This window comes from Pan paniscus, chromosome 4, assembly GCF_029289425.2.
Source record: "Pan paniscus chromosome 4, NHGRI_mPanPan1-v2.0_pri, whole genome shotgun sequence".
NCBI classification, from domain to species: Eukaryota; Metazoa; Chordata; class Mammalia; order Primates; family Hominidae; genus Pan; species Pan paniscus.
Window position 1 is genome coordinate 152,914,250 of NC_073253.2, and position 14,667 is coordinate 152,928,916.

Genomic DNA, 14,667 nt, shown 5'->3' on the forward strand with positions numbered 1-14,667 from the left:
CAGCCTGAGGGACAGAGAGATTCCATCTTTTAAAAAATAAAATAAAATTTAAAAATACCCCTTGAATCATAAATTCGTATCACATCCTGTAGGGAAAGGTTTAATATCAGTAGATTACTTAATGGAACTGGAAGGAGAGGCAGGCTGCATTTAAAATACATAACTGGCCGGGTGTGATGACTCACGCCTGTAATCCCAGCACTTTGGGAGGCCGAGGCAGGCAGATGACTTGAGGTCAGAAGTTTGAGACCAGCCTGGCCAACATGGTGAAACCCCAACTCTACTGAAAATACAAAAATTAGCTGGGCGTAGTGGCCTGCACCTGTAATCCCAGCTACTCGGGAGTCTGAGGCAGGAGAATCACTTGAACCCAGGAGGCGGAAGTTGCAGTGAGCCAAGATGGTGCCATTGCACTCCAGCCCAGGCAACAGAGCAAGACTCTGTCCTAAAAAAAGAAAAAAAAATACAGAACCAAGGTATTAAAATAGTGTTTCTTAGCCAAATGCATTTTATCTCCTGGCTTTCTGGGCAGTTTGTGTACTCTCTGTGGTACCCACAGGTCTTATCATGGTGTTGAATTAATTCCGTGTATTTTTCTTTTTCTTACTCCACCCAATGTGCGTTACATTTTCAAGTAAGTTCATGACTCACGTGGCCTCCCAGTTTGCCTCCAGCTATGTGTTTTATTGGCGGGATTACTTTGAGGACCAGCCCCTTCTGTATCCCCCAGGCTTTGATGGAAGAGTTGTGGTGTATCCCAGCAACCAGACTTTAAAGGACTACCTCAGCTGGCGACAAGCAGATTGTGAGTGGCACCAAATAAACACATGTAGTTAAACCACCAATTCCATGCCTTACAGGTGTTGATCTGATACAGGATTGGCTCACATATACTTTGTTTCAACATATACTTTGTACAGAATGCAGTATTTACATATTTTTTCAATTAGTTAAAAGTATTTGAAAAATTAAATTTTATGTAAAAACTCCTTATCTCTATTTTTTTTTTTTTTAAGACAGAGTTTCGCTCTTGTTGCCCAGGCTGGAATGCAGTGGTGTGATCTTGGCTCACTGCAACCTCCACCTCCTGGGTTCATGGGATTCTTCTGCCTCAGCCTCCCGAGTAGCTGGGATTACAGGCATGTGCCACCACGCCCGGCTGATTCTGTATTTTTTAGTAGAAATGGGGTTTCTCCATGTTGGTCAGGCTGGTCTTGAACTCCTGACCTCAGGTGATCCACCCGCCTTGGCCTCCCAAAGTGCTGGGATTATAGGCGTGAGCCACCACGCCCGGCCGCCTTATCTCTATTTTTTAAAAAAATCAGATGTGGCAATACTGGATCTGCATTCTTACTTAGTACTAGACAAAGCCTGTGCAGTGGCAGCTACCTTTACACACACACACACACAAATGCCAGTGTGCCATAGTCTCTGCCATTCCCTGTTGTTCCTCTGGGGTCACCCACTGCTTTACACATTTATGTTCATGCCAGCCTCAGTGGGTATTTGAATTGTGACCCTTGCCTTATGTGACTGTGATGATGTTTGTGAGGCTTTTACTTGCTTGTTCTAGTTTGAATTTTCCAGAAGAACTGGAAAAGAGATTGAAATAATATAAATCAAATAACTTCTAAAGTATTCCTAGGATTAACACCCAAGTTAACAGATTTGTATAATGTATAACTGAAATGACCAAATAAAACTGTTGTTAGGGATGAAGTTTTTTCCCTACTGCTCCTTCCCTCCATGTTCCGTGTGTAGGACTTCGGTCAAGTCACTGAATGTCTCTGAGATCTCTTTACTTTGAAAGAGGAGAGGGTCAGGGCTCTAGTATTTCTTGAAGAATGAATATTCAATAAAGATTTTATGTATATAAACATTACTATTTTGTTCTCCTCACAGGTCACATCAATAATCTTTATAATACTGTTTTCTGGGCACTTATACAACAATCTGGACTAACACCAGTACAAGCCCAAGGGAGATTACAGGTACAAAGATCTTACTACATTAATACTTAACTGGGGACAGTTCGCTGTAGGCTCTTCCATAACTTTTTTTTTGTTAAATTTACATTTCTTTCTTTTAAGATCCCTTTACAGCTTTGTTTTGAAAGGATATAAAAATCATAATAAGAGCAGCTCTGCTGCCTGCTTGGTCTGTAATCCTGGATGAATTACTGCTTCTCCCTGAGCCTTTGTGTTCTTAGTGGAAAATGGAATTGACGGCACTGGCTCTGCATTCCCACGTGCTAACACTTGCCTGAAGCCGTGTATGACTGTGTATGACTGCCATCTTCAGCACTGACTTTTTTTTTTTTTTTTTGAGACACAGTTTCACTCTGTTGCCCAGGCTGCAGTACAGTGGTGTGATCTCAGCTGATTGCAACCTCCACCTCCTGTGCTCAAGCGATTCTCGTGCCTCAGCCTCCCGAGTAGCTGGGATTACAGGTGCATGCCACCACACCCAGCTAATTTTTGTATTTTTAGTAGAGACAGGGTTTCACCATGTTGGCCAGGCTGGTCTTGAACTCCTGACCTGAAGTGATCTGCCTGCCTGGGCCTCCCAGAGTGCTGGGATTACAGGCGTGAGCCAGTGAGCCACCACACCTGGCCAGCACTGAATTTTTGTCAGTCCCACCATGCCTCTTCCCTCATTGCCATTTTCCCTGCTGGGCACCTGTAGTTTCTTGGGTTTATGACCTCTGTGTATAGGAAGAGTTCGTGCTGAGTTTGTTACTTTCATAAATGTCATAATAACTACTCACATCATGCTTCTGTGTAATTTTATCCTTTCTGCCTCAGTTCTTTATAGGTAAAATGTAGAAAATAGTAGTTTCTACCTCATAGGTTTATGGTGAGAATTAAATGGCATGATGCACGTAAAACACAGAATCGTATGAAGCACATTGTAAGTGCTTAATAAATACTGGTTTTTGTTATAACAGTGCTACTTGTAGGATGACTAACTTTGAAATGAGGTAATGTGTTATAACAGATCTTTTATTTGTATTTTATTTTATCTATTTATTTATTTTTTGAGATGGGTTCTCGCTATTTTCCCCAGGCTGGTCTTGAACTCCTGGGCTCCAGCAGTCCGACCACCTCAGCCTCCCAAGTAGCTGGGATTACAGGTGCATGCCACTGTGCCCAGCTGTAACAGTTACTAATACAATGCCTGGTACATTATGATTGCTCAATAAATGGTTGTCATTTTTAATAATAGTAATGATAGAGATTTTTATATAGCAATAATAGGAATACTGGGGCCTGGTGTGGTGGTTCACGCATGTAATCCCAGCACTCTGAGGAGGCCGAGGTGGGTGGATCACCTGACGTCAGGAGTTCGAGACCAGCCTGGCCAACATGGTGAGACCGCTTCTCTACAAAAATTAGCTGGGTGTGCTGGCACACACCTGTAATCCCAGCGACTCAGGAGGCTGAGGCATGAGAATCGCTTGAACCTGGGAGGTGGAGGTTGCAGTGAGCTGAGATTGCACCACTGCACTCCAGCCTGGGTGACAGAGTGAGACTTTGTCTCAAAAAAAAAAGGCATACTGGTAGGTATATCCAGGTTTGGAAGAGTCAAGTTCAGATTTCAATTCTTTGTAGAAGAATAAGGACAACCTTTTAACCTTGGGGAATTTATATAACCTTTCTAAGTTTTACAAGACCAAATACATAATACGTATTCAGTTAGTATTAATTCCCCCCACTCCCTTTCAGTCTTGACTTGTGAAGCCAGTGTTTGGTATAGGAGAGAATTTTATCTAAATAAGATCATGATTGCCCTTAAGATGAAAATTTACTAATAACTATAAGATGTTTGATAAAATCCTTCCACTTCTTGATTGTGGAAATTTAGGTTGTGGGTCGAATGGATAGTAGCACTAGGGGAGAAAGAAGACATGCAGAGCTTTTAATATCTATTTTTATTTCCTCAGGGAACTCTTGCAGCAGACAAGAACGAGATTTTGTTTTCTGAATTCAACATCAACTATAATAATGAGCCGCTGATGTATAGGAAAGGGACTGTGTTGATATGGCAGAAGGTAATGCTGTTATGTTCAAAGAAAAATGGAAGTCAGGAAAAAAGAGAGCCTGTGCCCATTCCAAGCTGTGCCCTCCCTGCTGCCTGTATGCTGATGTGACTACAGTTGCTAATGAAACCTTTCCAAGAGGAGAGGCCATAGATTCTTATTTTTAATGTGCATTTTGTCAGTCAGTAGTGGTCCGAAATCTCCCATACATAAGTAGAATTACAGAATTTTAGAATTAGTGCCTGTATTTTTCTGTGTTGTAAGCTGTCCCTGAATCCGATAAAATCTTTTAAAAAGGATACAGTACAGGTATGAGGATTTGTGCATTAATAAAATACTTAAAAAATACTTTCACACTGGATAATACCATTAAATGGTCTCTCCATCCCATGACAACTGTAATATGACGCACTAAGAGACAATGTATATGAGGGTTTGTTATTTTCATAAATGTCATGAGATTCCCTTGACATTCATACTTACCTTAATATTCTGTAATAAGTTTGTAAATTTACCTATATCCTTAATTTTACCAATATTTTCTCTCTGTACCAGCTGTTAGGCATAATGATTTCTCTAAATTTATTTCCTTCCATGCAAAGTTTTTTTGTTTTTTTTTTCTGAAATGAATGTTTTCAAGTACCAACGAGTACCTTGAGAGCTAGTCATTCCACTGGCAACTCCAGCTCTTTGAGTTGTTCAAAACATTTATTCTTTGGTACAGACTTGGATACTTCTTAATGCAGGTGGAAGGTAAGAAATACCTTTAATTCTATAGTTATTGCTAATGAGGAACACAGAATCCTTTCTTTGTTTCTAAGATTGCTTCAGAATAGTATAACCTTTTTTTTTTTTTTTTTTAAACAGAGTCTTGCTCTGTTGCTCAGGCCGGAGTACAGTGGTGCCATCTCGGCTCACTGCAACCTCCCCCTCCTGGGTTCAAGGGATTTCCAGCTAATTTTTGTATTTTTGGTAGAAGCAAAGTTTCACTATGTTGGCCAGGCTGGTCTCGAACTCCTGACCTCAAGTGATCTGCATGTCTCAGCCTCCCAAAGTGCTGAGATTACAGGCATGAGCCACCGCGCTCGGATAACATAACCTTTTTAAAACTATTTTTAATTATAAAGAACTTCATGCATACTGAGATTTTATATATATATGTATATATACACACATACATATATGCGCATATATATACACATATTTATATCTATATATATCTCAAATCTGGCAGTCGGAAGTATATGAAGATAAAAAGTGAGCTATCCCCACATCTTTCCTTTCTCTCCCAAACCCACTCCTGACTTAACAATGTCACTACTTTATTTTTACCTGTAGGTGGATGAAGTGATGACAAAAGAAATTAAGCTGCCAACAGAAATGGAAGGAAAAAAGATGGCAGTGACCCGGACCAGGACAAAGCCAGTGCCCTTGCACTGCGATATCATCGGGGATGCTTTCTGGAAGGAACATCCAGAGATTCTAGATGAAGACAGCTGACCCTTTGCGCTTCAGTTCTGGTGTGCTTAACCATGCAAGCCCTCCCACCTCCCAGGGTTCCTTGCCTTAGGTGGCTGTAGCATCCCTACCACCCAGGACACTGGTGCGAATGACACAACTCAAGTTGGGAGGGGAACAGGGAAGGAAGGGATGGATGGGGGTGGTGTATCTTACTCTGTTTAAGCAGAACACCTTGTTTGCGGTGTTGGAACATGGTTCCTTTGGCAGAAGTGCTTTTTTTTTAATCGCAGTACTATTTTTATAAAGCAAGAACTATTTCATGCCTTGGAGAATGAATCATTTTTAGATTGTGACATAAATCTTGTAAAAACCTGTCAGTTATTTTCATCTATGAGAGAAGAGGAGCCCAAACTCTCGCCCACCTGTTCTTAACCAGAAAACCCACTGACTTTGAAAATCTCACCTCTGCCACCCATCTACTTGCATTCATCTTTGGCAGACCTCAAGATAAATATGGGTTAATGCCTGCATGATGCCTCTGAATTCAGGAATTGCAGGGAAAACTCGGGGCTTTGTGCCAGTCTCTAAGTTGGCAACTTTGGCTGAACAAATGAGTAGTGGCTTCAGTGTCCTTGCGTACACATTCTGTGGATTGATTTAATGGAGTCGTCAGCATGATCATCATCTTCTAGCCAGGGGCATAGTTGCCAAGGCCATTTACCTCTTTCTAAGAAGAAACAGAATTATGTGTATATATGAGAGAAAGAAACAAGAATGAGTGAATGAGGATGAAGAAACATTTACCCCATGTACTCGAGACATTTCAGTTTTAAAAGTCACTTTCCTATTAGACTTCTTGAAAAAGATTCTCACATAGCCTCTATGTAATCAGACAAATGACATTTGATTTCAAGAGCAGAGGGGTAAACATCCTCTGCTAATCGACAGGTAGCAGGTGTCAGAGGAGTCATAATATTAATAGCGCCACCTTCTGTTGGGTCAGTGAGATGGGTGAGGAGCAGCAGAGAGCAGCAGGGATCATCACATGCAGCCAAACTTGGCCTCTGAAGGGGGAAGGTAGTGGGAATAGGTGGTGAGAGAACTCACATTTTTCTCTTGTCCTGGTTTTATATTTTGGAGGGAAAGGATTATTTGGCCCCATTAAGAATTAAGAGGCTGGGTGCGGTGGCTCACGTCTGTAATCCCAGCACCTTGGGAGGCCGAGGCAGGCAGATCACCTGAGGTCGGGAGTTCGAGACCAGCGTGACCAACGTGGAGAAACCCCCGTCTCTACTAAAAATACAAAAAATTAGCTGGGCATGGTGGTGCATGCCTGTGATTCCAGCTACTTGGGAGGTTGAGGCAGGAGAATCATTTCAACTCAGGAGGCGGAAGTTGTGGTGAGCCAAGATTGTGCCATTGCACTCCAGCCTGGGCAATGAGCAAAACTCCATCTCAAAAAAAAAAAAAAAAAAAAAGACATGGCTGGGCATGGTGGCTCACACCTGTAATCCCAGCACTTTGGGGGGCTGAGGCAGGTAGGTCACTTCAGGCCAGGAGTCCAAGACCAGCACGTCCAACATGGCAAAACCCAGTCTGTACTAAAAGTAGAAAAATTAGCTGGGCGTGGTGGCGTGTGCCTGCAATACCAGCTACTCAGAAGGCTGAAGCAGGATAATTGCTTGAACCTGGTAGGTGGAGGGTGCAGTGAGCTGAAATCATGCCACTGCACTCCAGCCTGGGTGACAGAGCAAAACTGTCTTAAAAAAAAAAAAAATTAAGAGACAGCCCGTGTCCCAGTCCCTCGTCTTGCACTGCAGAATTTACATCTAAGAAGAACATGTATTTTTGAAAGGGCGATGGCTGGCCTCATCCCTCACTAATTGACAACCCATCTGTCGATGCCATTTTTTCCCTTCCTGTTCTCACTCCACAGAAAGAGGAGATACGGTTCTTGTTTGGTAATTGCTAAAATCTCTTTGAGGAAAGAAATAAAGATGTCAACTCCTTTGGCCTGTTTTTTCATTTATTTTTCTTAGACAAATAGACTATATGAAATCTAACTTTTGTGTATATCTCTGGGTAGCCCAGGATACACATGCCCTCATCATAGCAGTGGTTCACAAACTTCTGGATGCAAAAAAAAAAAATTACTTGGAATGCTTGTTTAAAATGCACATTTTTGGCTCCTCCCAGCCCCCAGGAAGGTTTGAAGCTCAACAATCTTTTTTTTTTTTTTTTTTTTTTTTTTTTTTTTGAGATGGAGTCTCACTCTGTCAGCTCTGCAACCTCTGCCTCTCTGGTTCAAGTGATTCTCCTGCCTTAGCCTCTTGAGTAGCTGGGACTACAGGCACGCACCACCATGCCCGGCTAATTTTTGTATTTTTAGTAGAGACGGGGGTTTTCACTACATTGGCCAGGCTGGTCTCGAACTGCTGACCTCGTGATCCGCCCACCTCAGCCTCCCAAAGTGCTGGGATTACAGGCGTGAGCCATCACGCCCAGCCAGCAATCTGATTTTTAGCCCCAAAGGCTTCTGATATGTGTGGTTGTCAATATACAGCACCTTGGGCAGCAAGGCCCTCGGTATACTGTGATAGGCTGGGTGGGAAGGAAGTAAGATAATATAGCTCTTGATTGGCAATTTTAACTTAATGGTAAGTTGACAGCATTTTATATCAAAATACAGACAAGTAGGCATTAGAGTACAAATTTTCAAGAAAACCACCCAGAGAAATGTGCTTTCTGTGGGTCTTAAATGACACTATAAAGGCTATCACTCAGTTTTGCCATATGATGTGGGGATGAGCACTCATTTGTTGAATTGCCAGCAGTTCTGCAGCTTTGAGTTTTTAATTCAGGCAGGAGGTTTTGAACAAAGTGATAAGCTGGGTTCAAAACCTGTGCCATAAAGAAACCTGTACTGCTACTAATTAGAAGCCACTGTTTGATGGTTTTTTGTTTTTGTTGTTTTTTTTTTTTTTGAGATGGAGTCTCCCTCTGTCACCCCAGGTGGAGTGCAGTGGCGCCATCTCGGCTCATTGCAACCTCCGCCCCTCCAGGATTAAGCAATTCTCTGCCTCAGCCTCCGGCGTAGCTGGGATTACAGGCGCGTGCCACCACGCCCTGCTAATTTTTTGTATTTTTAGTAGAGACGGGGTTTCACCATCTTGGCCAGGCTGGTCTTGAACTCCTGACCTCGTGATCCACCTGCCTCGGCCTCCCAAAGTGCTGGGATTACAGGCGTGAGCCACCGCGCCCGGCCTGCTTGATGGTTTTGTCTTCGCTGTAGTATGCATTCATCCCAAGGTATATTTCACAGTTGTATATTAATTTTCATCTTGCTCTCTAAGGTACTCTCCAGTATTCTCTTGGACTTCCTAAGTCTTAAGGAAACTGAAATGTACACAAAGCAACTAGTACAGAGAATACTAGTTGATGGCAGTTTGAGAATGTGGTGACGGGCAAGTGATGTGTGGCCTGTAGGTGAGTGGAAACATTTTGGCTCTGCTGGATGAGAAGGTTATATCTGGGCCTTCCGCGAAGAGTAGACTGTCATTTAAAAATCAACCAAAAAATATTTTGCCGAACTGAGACTATAAAGTAGCAAGTGGTATGATGATCATACCACAGGTCTTGGGAATTTTCCATAGTTTTCTCCAAGAGCTGGATCTTCGTTTCTTCCAATTGGTTAGCAATGCTTAGAAAGACAGTGATATAATGAATTTTCTTTGATACTAAGCACAAATTTGTTTATGCACAGGGTATAGGAAATGGAGGACAGACACCCAGTATTGGCTGACATGCATCTATTATGAGCTCTGTAGGCAGTATCTCTCCATCCTGAGGTCAGTTCTATAAGGTAGGTGCTATTTATATCATATTTCAGACGAGAAACACGCTAAATACTTTGAGCCCAGGTAGGCTATTCTTCCCACCCTATCAGTAGTACTCAGCATGGAAGCAAACTGAGACATTCATTGCCTTCCTCCAGACATTTCCTGCCAGCTCAAGCTAGGATGCGATCCCGAGCTCATTCCCGGGGAACCCAGAGTATTAACAAACACCCTAAGTGATAATGATATAGACGGGGAAACTGCACTGGAGCAGGTCAAGCAGCAGTCGACAGCGTTAACTTGTCAGCTATGGGAGGAGGCGGTGCGAGGCGCGGGCTGGTCGGAGCCGCGTACCACGCCCCCCGGCCCGGGTGGAACGAGGACAGGTGCTGCCCTCCGGCGGCCGCGTCGGCGCAGTGCAACCCCGCGCCGCGGCTGCGCAGTGCCGCCCTCTGGCGGCTCCGTTCCTTCTTCCCATCGGCCTCGGCTTGCGGGCCTTTCAAACATGGAGGAGCGGGAGCGGGGGGCGAGGTCGGCTGGCGCCGGGAGCCCCGCGCGCCCGCCCAGCCCGCGGCTGGATGTCAGCTCTGACAGCTTCGACCCGCTGCTGGCCCTGTACGCGCCCCGCCTGCCTCCCATTCCCTACCCCAATGCCCCCTGCTTCAACAACGTGGCGGAGTACGAGAGCTTCCTCAGGACCGGAGTCCGGGGCGGCGGGCGCGGGCGCGGGCGGGCTCGGGGCGCGGCCGCGGGCTCTGGGGTTCCCGCCGCGCCCGGGCCCTCGGGCAGGACTCGCCGCCGCCCGGACGCGCCCGCCCCGGACCCCGAGCGCATCCAGCGCCTCCGCCGTCTCATGGTGGCCAAAGAGGAAGGGGACGGGGCCGCAGGAGCGGGCCGGAGGGGTCCGGGTCGGAGCAGGAAGGCGCCACGCAACGTGCTCACGCGAATGCCCTGTGAGTCCGCGGGCCGGGCGGGAAGCGGGGCAGCCGCCGTCCGGAAGCTGGCTGCCGAGGGGGCGTCTGCGGGGCGGCGGTGGCCGGGCGCGGGTCTGCACGTATTGCGGGAGCGCCTTGGTGAAAATTTGCGGGGATCATCAGTGACTATGGGGTGGATCTGCTTGAGTAATGTGGGTAATGAGGGCTTGGGGAGGGTCACCCTGAGTAAGAAAAGGGGCTGTAGGAGCAACAGAGGGAGAGTGGTAAGGCTGTAGTGGTGATAAGAAGCCGTGGGAAAGGTCTTCAGCGGTAATCGGGGCCCATGGAAGGGTCCCAGAGGTGATGAGCCTGCCGAGAGGGTCTACAGGATTGATGGAGGACCTGGAGAGGTGGCGGGGCTACAGAGTTTGGGGGACATCATAGGGACGTCTACAGAGGTGATGAGAGGTCTTAGAGACCACAGTGAGAGGTAAGGTGGGGCGGAAAACGGGAGACGTGGGGGAGCGCACAGCCAATATTAGGGGAAGGAGAGTATTTGGTCAGTGGGATTTGAGGATGATCGGATGGAGTGTGGGGAGATCTGTTCAGATAGCACAGGCGCGTAATCCCATAACCCCTGTACATTGACAGCTCCTTCTCGAGTGCGATAAGCAGAAGGGCTGCAGGGTCTTGATACACATATGTTCACATTATTAAGTCACAAGTGCTGAAATGCAGCAGGCACAGAATGCCACTAAAACACAGACGCTGTTTTACAGCCACTCTGCCTGGCTGGGTGCAGGACTGTGTCTGTCAGGCTCATATTACCATATGTGCAGGTTATTTTAAGTTCTAAAGGTGTAAATGGCACAAGGGAATTTCTTGGAGCCTCCTCATAGATCCTTAGAGTAAAGCTGTAAACAGCAGAGGCTCTAATGTGTGAGTTAGGTCTTGTATAAATGGAATAAAAACAGCCTAAGGTTATCTCTTTTGTCATCTGGCAAGCAGTTCTGACATCTGCCCTGTGAACACAATGACCTACTTAGCCATTCAAAGCATCTGTATCCTGATAATTAAATTGTTACCTTATTAAGTCACTGTCTTTTGGATGGAGAGGTGTGCCAAGCAAGGGACTGTTTTGCTTCATTCCTAGAAATTTGTTTATTAAGAGAGAACATCCTGAAACGCTATGTGCTGTTCCGTGTGCCTTTGTTGGATGTCTTACCATGCCACAGCATCCCTGCCCAAGCTAGGATTTACCCCGGCCTGCTTGCCCGGCTGTAACACAAAGACAGTATGCGTGTTCCCAAAATGAGAGCAGTTTGGGGGACCTTAATTTGCCTATGCAATTTGCCACCATTAGGTAGTTGAAATGCACTCCAAGTCTCATTGCAACATTTATTTCTATTTTACCAGTTATTACTTTGCCTCCAAGATTGTCAAGGGAAAGGAATATTCCTGTGTATTGCTATGTAGTGGGTGGTTTTAGCTTTCCCTATAGAGCACTTTACTGTAATGGTATGACAGTGTGTGAAGACCAGCTTTGTCAACTTCTTATGATTAAGTATATATCCCTGGAATCAAGATCTCAGAGACTATGCCCTACATACTGAAAATTTTCACCACGGCACTGCAGACAGTTGGGTGTACATGAGAGAAAGGCATTGACGTCGCACAGAGTTGATGACCTTCAGAAAGCAAGAAAACAACAGAAACATGGGTGAGGATTGGATTCATTCAAGAAAGAGTTCCTACTTGAGGGTGAAGGGTGGGAGGAGGGTGAGAATCACAAAACTACCTATGGGGTACTATGATCACTACCTGGGTGACAAAATAATTTGTGCACCAAACCCCAGTGACACACGATTTACACATGCAGCAAACCTTTCGTGTACCTCCTGATCCAAAAACAAAAGTTGGAAGGGGGGGAAAAAAAGAACTAGGTATGTTTTATATGTATGCCACAGTTTTAATTTAAAAAAATATGCCTACTCCAAACTCTGATTGGATACAGTTGCTCAGGAAAATCAAAATATAGATACCAGTAAGATAATACTATTTGTGGACATATACAAATGCTTTCTGGAAAAAAATGCCTATGCATTTGAGAATGCATAATCCTTTGCAAAATATTTACATAAAATGTAAGTTCCATCAGGCTGTAACAGCAAACAGAAGCTTTGTTAGTTCATATCATCAGTGAAACATAATGAAGAATATATGAGGAGCTACATTTTGTCGCTGACTTTAAAATGATGTATTTCATCAATTCAGATCCAAGTTACCCATCCAGGTTCACAGACAGGACAGTGTGGAATGTTTATGAAAAAACAAGGAGTGCAAAATTAAGTGTAATGGTGTTTTAACTGTAAAATATTTCACTTTGTATCTCTGTCATAGAATCTCTTTGAATTCCCTTGTGGAGCAGTAGTATTCTTTTCCTTGCAGTAATAAAATTTTAAAAATAGCCAGGCACAGTGGCTCACACCTGTAATCCCAGCACTTTGGGAGGCCGAGGCAGGTAGAACACTTGAGGCCAGGAGTTCAAGACCAGCCTGGCCAACGTGGTGAAACCCTGTCTCTACTAAAAATACAAAAATTAGTTGGGCATGGCAACATCTGCCTCTAGTTCCAGCTGTTCAGGAGGATGAGGCACGAGAATCGCTTGAACCCTGTAAGTGGAGGCTGCAGTGAGCCGAGATCATAGGGACATCATAGAGACGTCTACAGAGGTGATACGAGGTCTCAAAAAAAAGTAATAATAAAAGTATAGGAGGCTGTTGCAATACTGGGAATACTAAAGAAAAAAAAAGCATAGGAGGAAAGGTTTTTCGTCATCATTAAGCCTAAGCCATCACTGATACCAACAAAGAACTCACACACAAGCTGTACTTGCTAGTGGAATGTAATTGCTTTTCCTCCTTTTTAATATTGACATGCCTATAGAGACGGTAAGACAAGACTAAAGAGCATTATCCTCTTTTCCACATAATTCTAGTGTCTATATTTCTCCTTAGTATCGCAGCACCATACCTAGCCCACGGTGGTTCTGGTTTATAATTGTGCTTCAAGCAAGCTTTTTCTAGGTATATCTGTCACTGTGAAATGAACTGGTGTGTTCAAGCTCACATCTTGACATTATAAAGCTGTAAGAAAAAGTGTTATTATTACTTTGTTTTAGCTACAGGTGTGTTGGTGTGCAGCCTGTGCCGGTGTGAACAAGTGTGTGTGGTCAATCCAAAATGCATATGACATGCAGGGTTTGGCTCCTAGACCATTGTCTAGGTGAATGGCTTGTCTCCAGTTCCAAATTCCGTTCTCCTGCAGGGAGCCTACACAGTCCTTTTACTCGCACACATCCTGCTGAAAAGGATTTCAAAACAAACCTGATTTATTGGGCCTCTGACGTGATACCATGATTGAAAATTTGTTCGAGTCCTGTTGTTGTAGTTTACTTTGATTGCTGAAATAATTTCCCACAATATGGTGTCTTGATGTTTTCATTTTAATAAAGTGATATTCTTTGGATAACTTTGACTTCACTTCCTGCAAATAAAGAGCAAGAAAATAGGCAAAATCAAGAACATCTGAGCCCTGCATACAGCAGTAAAATGAACTCTCAAATTTGAACAGCATCTCTGTTACACAGAGGTTGCCAAAAGGGCATGAGTATGACTTACATAAAACCGAGAACAGCGGTACTTAGGCTTCAGAAAAGGCCAAGCTTAAAATTCAGCCTTGTCACTTTTCTCAGCTCATTGCAGCTGTTTCCAGTCAGCTGTCTCCAGTGCAACTAAGGAATAGTCTCAGATGATTTCTGCACCACACTGCTGTGTGTGTGTGTGTGTGTGTGTGTGTTTAGGCCAGTTGGACATAGCATCACAATAGGGAAGACACTGATGTGCCTTTGCCGGGTCACTGATTCAAACATTGTACTTTCAATCTGTCATGGCACCCTTCTATAGAATGGCAACTAAAACTATTTTCAGAGAAAAGAGAAAATATTTTTCCATTGCAGACTCATAAGGTGACTGTTACAGTTTGTGGTTTCATTTCTCTGGGCCCTTAATAGGTTATGGAATCTGGGGAGCTGCCTTTGCCCTAATGAGCTAATAACTTTGTATATTCGGAGATATATATGTAGATACAGTTTTGTCCTTAAATCTTTGAATAGGTAGTTGTGGAGGCTAAAGCAACTCCATCTCGAATGCCAGTCCACCATGTTGACTTCTGATTAAACCCAGTTCTGGGAAGGCCTCTAAGATTTCCAATTTATCTGTTGTTTCTTGTGTAAGAGCATGTACTTACTGTAATTCCTGTCCTTACATGAGAACAACCTTGACGTTATCTTACTTCAATTGTCCTACACATCCCTTCTGAATCACCCTTTCCCTGTAGCATATAAGCCCTGCATCTG

General features: G+C 44.2%; 2 protein-coding genes across 7 annotated transcripts in view; both read left to right on the top strand.

Moving 5' to 3' along the window:
- The window catches only part of THG1L (tRNA-histidine guanylyltransferase 1 like), a 34,773-nt gene extending 27,264 nt beyond the window's left edge, over positions 1-7,509 (top strand). For 2 of the 4 annotated variants that reach the window (XM_003818994.6, XM_063604285.1), the window contains 4 exons: positions 636-805; positions 1,903-1,991; positions 3,944-4,051; positions 5,378-5,827. In XM_003818994.6, coding sequence (XP_003819042.1) covers positions 636-805; positions 1,903-1,991; positions 3,944-4,051; positions 5,378-5,539 — 529 coding nt within the window. In that variant the 3' untranslated portion in view covers positions 5,540-5,827. Of the gene's footprint in view, positions 1-635; positions 806-1,902; positions 1,992-3,943; positions 4,052-5,377 lie in introns of all 4 variants that reach the window. The other 2 variants (XM_063604286.1, XM_063604287.1) reach the window with 2 other exon arrangements.
- Positions 7,510-9,745: 2,236 nt separating this feature from the next.
- LSM11 (LSM11, U7 small nuclear RNA associated) overlaps positions 9,746-14,667 on the top strand; it is a 54,395-nt gene continuing 49,473 nt past the window's right edge. Inside the window, exon 1 of one of the 3 annotated variants that reach the window (XM_034960882.3) lies at positions 9,746-10,289. In XM_034960882.3, the coding sequence (XP_034816773.1) occupies positions 9,842-10,289 (448 nt within the window). In that variant the 5' untranslated portion in view covers positions 9,746-9,841. The remainder of the gene's footprint in view (positions 10,290-14,667) is intronic. The other 2 variants (XM_034960884.3, XM_034960883.3) reach the window with 2 other exon arrangements.